General features: G+C 56.4%; 1 protein-coding gene across 1 annotated transcript in view; it reads right to left on the reverse strand.

Annotated features, from left to right (window-relative positions):
• Nucleotides 1–4,267, reverse strand: part of LOC102045269 (collagen alpha-1(XXII) chain-like) — a 99,983-nt gene extending 95,716 nt beyond the window's left edge. Inside the window, exons 1-2 of the mRNA XM_031064351.1 lie at nucleotides 4,261–4,267; nucleotides 2,783–2,913 (exon numbers count right to left, since the gene is read on the reverse strand). Coding sequence (XP_030920211.1) covers nucleotides 2,783–2,913; nucleotides 4,261–4,267 — 138 coding nt within the window. The remainder of the gene's footprint in view (nucleotides 1–2,782; nucleotides 2,914–4,260) is intronic.
• Between the last annotated feature and the right edge of the window lie 1,103 nt (nucleotides 4,268–5,370).

Below are 5,370 nucleotides of genomic sequence, written 5' to 3' on the forward strand. Positions count from 1 at the left end.
GCCGCGCCGCCGTCCCGCAGCCCCCGGCCCCACGGCCATGGCGCTCCATGGCCAAGACGGCCCGGCGGGCTCTGCGCCGCCTTTTCTCCTTCAGCTGCCTCCGGGGGCAGCCGGAGGAGTGAGCCCGGGGCCAGCAGCAGGCGGATCCCCAGTGATGACTGCTCACCCTTAGGCAAACACTTGCCAAAGGTAGGTCCTGCGGCCAGCCCAAATCCCTCAGCCCCAAGCCAGCAGCAAGGCAACCTGGTCGAGGAGAGCTGGCTGAGGAAGGATGGAAGCGCTGCCTTGTAGAATTCCACAGAAGCTGTCTTTAGGGCTGGAGGTGCATGCCCTGGGGATGCATCCCCACCCTGCTCCCAAGGCTGCATTCAGAGCTGAGAAATGCTCCTTGGGCCTCAGCATTGCAGGCAAAGGAAAGCACTGCCATCCTCTTTTTATATGGCAAATAGGAAAACATCTCCCTTGGGTGCCCACAACAAGGACTTGAGAAAGATGTGAACCCTGAAAGAACAACTATGAGCCCTCATCTCCACAAGAACCATGGAGACCCCCAGCACAGACAAGCCCATGGTAAGGAAAGACTGACCTGACACCACTGGAACCAAGCATCTTGGACTGCCTTCTGCTCCATCTTTCTCCCATCCCTCTGCTCCCACTTCCCTTCTCACCCTCCTCTTCTCTATTCCTCTCTCTCTTCCTCCCATTTATTGTTAAATAAAATCCCTGCTGTGGACTTTGATAGATAGAATGTCTCATTGGCACCTTAATTCGAACATAAGGATCTTTCCATAATTGCACCTCAATAAGGGCACATATCTGCACACAGCACTTGAAATGTGGCCTCCCCAGTGCCCAGCACAGAGGGACAATCACTGCCTTGGTCCTGCTGGCCACACTAGTGCTGACACAGAATGCCAGAAGACCACCAGGATTCCTGCCCATCTGGGCACTTGCCAGCTCAAGTCTAGCTGCTGTCAGCCAGTATCCCCAGGGCCTTTCCCACTGGGCAGATTTCCAGCCACTCTGTCTCCAGCCTGGGGCATTGTTGGGGATTGTTGGGACATGAAGGCAGCACCCAGGCCTGGCTCTTCTGGAAACTCAGCGTCACACCATCTATCCAGCCTATCCAGATCCCCCCCAGAGAGCCTTCCTACCCTCCAGCATGTTGACACTCCCACCCAGCCTGGTGTTGTCACAAATTTACTACTGAGGGTACCCTCAATGTCCTTGTCCACATCCGCAGGACAGACACTGAACAGGACTGGGCCCAGGGGACACCACTAGTGACTGTACACAAACTCGATGCAGCTCCATTCCCAGCCACTCTCTGGACCCGGCCATCCTGACAGTTCCTAAGCCAGCAAAGAGTGCCCCTGCCCAAGCCCTGGGCTGATGGATTTTTCAGGACTGTGCTGTGGGAGATAAAGTCAAAGGCTTTGCTTGAGCCCAGGGAGACTCCATGTCCCACTTTTCCCTCAGCCCTGAGGCGGGTCACTTGTTCCTCAAAGGACATCACGTTGCTCAGTTAGGACCTGCCTTTCCAAAGCCACACTGACTGGACCTGATCCCTTGGTTGTCCTCTCTGGGTGACATGATCCCCCTCATGATGACCTGCACCAGAACCATGATGGGCCCTGAGGTCAGGCTGACATGCCTGCAGTTCCCTGCATACTCCCTGTGGCCCTTCTTGGGTATGGATGTCACATTGGCACCTCCAGTCAAGTGGGGCCCTGGGGACTGCTCAGGGTTGATAATAAAGGATGGAGAGCAGCTTAGCGACCTTGTTTGTGGCTTCCTGAGCACCTTTGGGGGACTCCCAGCCAGCCCCACAGACTTGTCGGTGTCTCAACAGGTCACTAATGACTTCCTGTAGAATTACAGGGGGTCTGGTCAGCTCCCTGTCCCTTGTCTGCCAGCTCAGGAGGCTGCTTGTCTTCAGCATAACCAGTCTGCTATTGAAGGTTGAGGCAAAGAAGGCATTAGATAGAGAAGACTTTTCCTCATCCTCTGTGACCATATTCCCCTCTGATGAAGATATTTTCTTGGCCGGTTATGCTCAGTTTAAATAATGAAGGCGACTTCAATTTGAGGCCATGGGAAAACCCTCTTGCATTTAGGGTGAGCAGGAGCTCCCACCCCATGATCCTCCAGTTCAGCTATTCAAATTACTACTAGAAAGTCCTAAGTTCCCTGCGTTGTCATTGGATAATTTTTGCTGCATTGTTTGTAATATTCCAAATCCCTCTTTCCTGTTGGATCCTTTGCTCAGACCCGCCTTAACCCCACCCCTTTCTGAAATGTATAAGTATCCCTGCAGAGGATGGACCCTAGCTTTTTCTGGTTCGTTTCTCATACTGTGGGCCCTGTTTAGTTTGTTGCTTTGCTGTTATATTAAAGTTGCTTTTCCGAATAACTGGACCAAGCAGTCTCTCTCATCAAAGTTGCCAGGGTTGGTTCTCAGGGAAGTTGCTGGTCATCCATCAGGGCTAGGACCAGAAGGCTTAATTGGCCCTCCTTTGTTGTTGATCTTTGTAGACAAACTTTTTATTGTCTTTTACAGTAGTGGCCAGATGAAGTGCTACTGGAGCTTTTGCCGTCCTGATTATCTTTCTACATGAGGTGGGGCCAAGGGGTGGAACACATGGTGGGCTGGGTGGGAAAAGCAGTTTGGCAGGGCACAGGGCTTCTCTGGGGATGTTTAGAGGACAGACTCGGGGGAGACAGAGGAGGGCTGCAAATCACTGGGAGACAAACAAGGGTTTGGGCTGGCTGCAGGACCTACCTTTGGCAAGTGGTTGCCTAAGGGTGAGCAGTCATCATTGGGGATCTGCCTGGTGCTGGCCCCGGGCTCACTCCTCTGGCTGCCCCCGAGGCAGCTGAAGGAGAAGAGGCGGCGCAGAGCCCACCGGGCATCTTGGCCATGGAGTCAAAGTAGAGGGGCAAAAGCCTAAGAAAGCGGCATCTCAATGGAAACCGCCAGGCCTTTGAGACAAGGGGTGGCTGTGCCCACCAGGCCTTTGTGAGCCACGGTTGCATCATGCCCAGAGGCCATTTTGACATGGGTCCATGCCATGACCCAGAGGGCTTTTGTAGGGCCAAAACTCTCGTGTTGTCACTCTCAGGAGAGGAGCTCTCTGAGGAGGCAGCAGCTCTCTCATGAGGCAGCAGCTCCTCAGGACGAAGCAGCTCTCCTGAGTGATCTTGTCCAGTACTCATCAGAACACCAACAACATGTCAAAGAGACAGGAGGAAAGGGCCCACCGCCAGTCTCGCGAGGGGCAGTCGCTGCTGTCCAAGCAGTGACAAGTGAGGGACAGGAATGGAGGGAAAGGCTGCAGTGGGACCTGGGGGAGGGCTGGGGGCAGAGAGCAGCAGCCAGGCCTGGCTCCAGGCCTTGCCCTGGGGAGGAGGCGGTGCCAGGACGGCCTGGGTGAGGGAATGGCCCAGAGACAGCGAGCGCAGCTGGGAACCCAGCCTGGCCTGGCTGCTGAGGCCAGCACCTGCCCTGGTGCCAGGGCCAAGCTTGCAACTTTGCAGGGGGCACAGCTGTCTCTATCTACCATCTCCTCCCGCTTCCCACAGGTGTCTCACAGGCAGCCACAAGCAGCTCTGCAGGTCACATGGACAACCATCACGTCCCTCCATGGGGACAAACTGCTCCCCAGACCAGTCACCTCAGGCAGCCTCCCAGGACATGGAACACAGGAGGACAGCCTGGAGGGAGGACACTCAGTGCCCCTCAGTGGCACAGTCACACGGCCAAAAAGATTGTCCATGTCAGACTTGCCGCCTCTCCACAGCCCTCCATTGACAGTGACACCTCCGTGCCTGCTCAGCCCTCAGCTGCCAAGAGCAGCCTCAGCACAGATCAAGCTTCCCCCTCTGCCAGCAGCCCCAGCAGCCCCTGGGTTTTCTCCCAGAGGCAGAGCACGGTCCGCAGGTCCCGTAGCCAGCAGCCACCGAGACCTAGTGCCACCTTCTCCATGGGGCACTGTGGCTGCTTATGGGGCCAGGGAAACACCTTCCCTGGACAGCTCAGCTGAAAGGCTCTGGCGAGGGTCAGCAGCAAGGCAGGGCCATCGCCTGCCACCCCTGCGACGGGCAGGTGGCACGCCGCTCCGCACAGGGACCCAGCCTGCCTGGAAGCACCTGGAGCACAGCGAGATGGAGGAGCTCACTGAGGTGCAGGAAGAGCACGGTGGCAAAACCTATGGAGACTCATTTACAGGCCTTGCCCCGTGCCTGTGTGAAGACAGGTACAGTACATCACGTCCACCTGGACCCAGGAACAGTCAAGTGTCTGCCAAAAGGCAAATTCAGAGTCCCAGGTGATGCCCCACGCTCTTGGCTTGACCAAAGATGCCACAGAAGAGACGGGAAACTCTTCTGAGTTCCAGTCTCTGGCCCAGTTGGCAGAGCAGCAGTCTGTCTCTGAAAACTTGCAGCCCTGGGACAGTTTTCCAAAAGAGCCAGAGGAAAAGTGGGAGGAAGAAGAACTCCCAGAAACAGAGGCCACAGGAGACAGGTACAGCAATCCTCAGAGCACATCCCTTGCCCTCTTGAAAGACAAAGAGGGAGAGGCAGGAGCTTCTGCCCTGGACAAAGATCCCTGGGACGAGGGGCACAATGAGCTTTTGCCCACACTGGAGCCTGAGGAATTCTCAGACTTCTCAGCTTCTCCCTCATCTGGGAGCTCCTGTGAGGACAGGGAAACTCATCAGCTGCCTGAGCAAACGGCAGGTGGCCAGCTGGGGTGCACGGGGCCTGAGGATGCTTCAAAGCATCTTCTGAATATTGAGGCAGAGGAGCTGGAGAAGTTGGAGGAAGACATCCTCTCCTCCCTGGATGCAGAAAGCCCCTCGGGGCAGCACAGCCTTTGCAGCTGGACCATAGACTGTACAGGAGAGACCAAAAACTAGGCACAGCTGGTGCCTCCAGACCTGTTTGAAGAGCCGTGGTCTCTCTTTAACAACAAGGATGCGCTGTCCAGGGACACTCGGCCAGACCAGCTACTGGCAAAGTGAGAGGAAGAAGAGCTCCCTGACAGAGACACTGCAGGAGAGGGGGACAGTGAGCCAGAGAGCGAGTTGTCCCTCCCACTGCAAGAGGAGGGAGCAGAGCCAGCAGCTTCTCCCCTGGACAGCGATCCCTGCAACGAGGGGCACAGTGAGCCTTTCCCCATGGCACTGCCCAAGGACACAAATATGTCTGCGGTTTGTGTCGCGACTGCCGATCCTGCTGACGAGCCTGACAAAGCAGGCATGGAGGCTGGGCGTGCCCAGGCCGCCCCTCCCCAGGAAAAGCCCTGCGGCGATGAGCCGCCGGCAGGAGCTTGCCCGCTGCCTGCCCCGCCCCTCACACCCTTTGTTC

Source organism: Geospiza fortis, unplaced genomic scaffold (genome assembly GCF_000277835.1).
Source record: "Geospiza fortis unplaced genomic scaffold, GeoFor_1.0 scaffold382, whole genome shotgun sequence".
Classification (NCBI taxonomy): Eukaryota; Metazoa; Chordata; class Aves; order Passeriformes; family Thraupidae; genus Geospiza; species Geospiza fortis.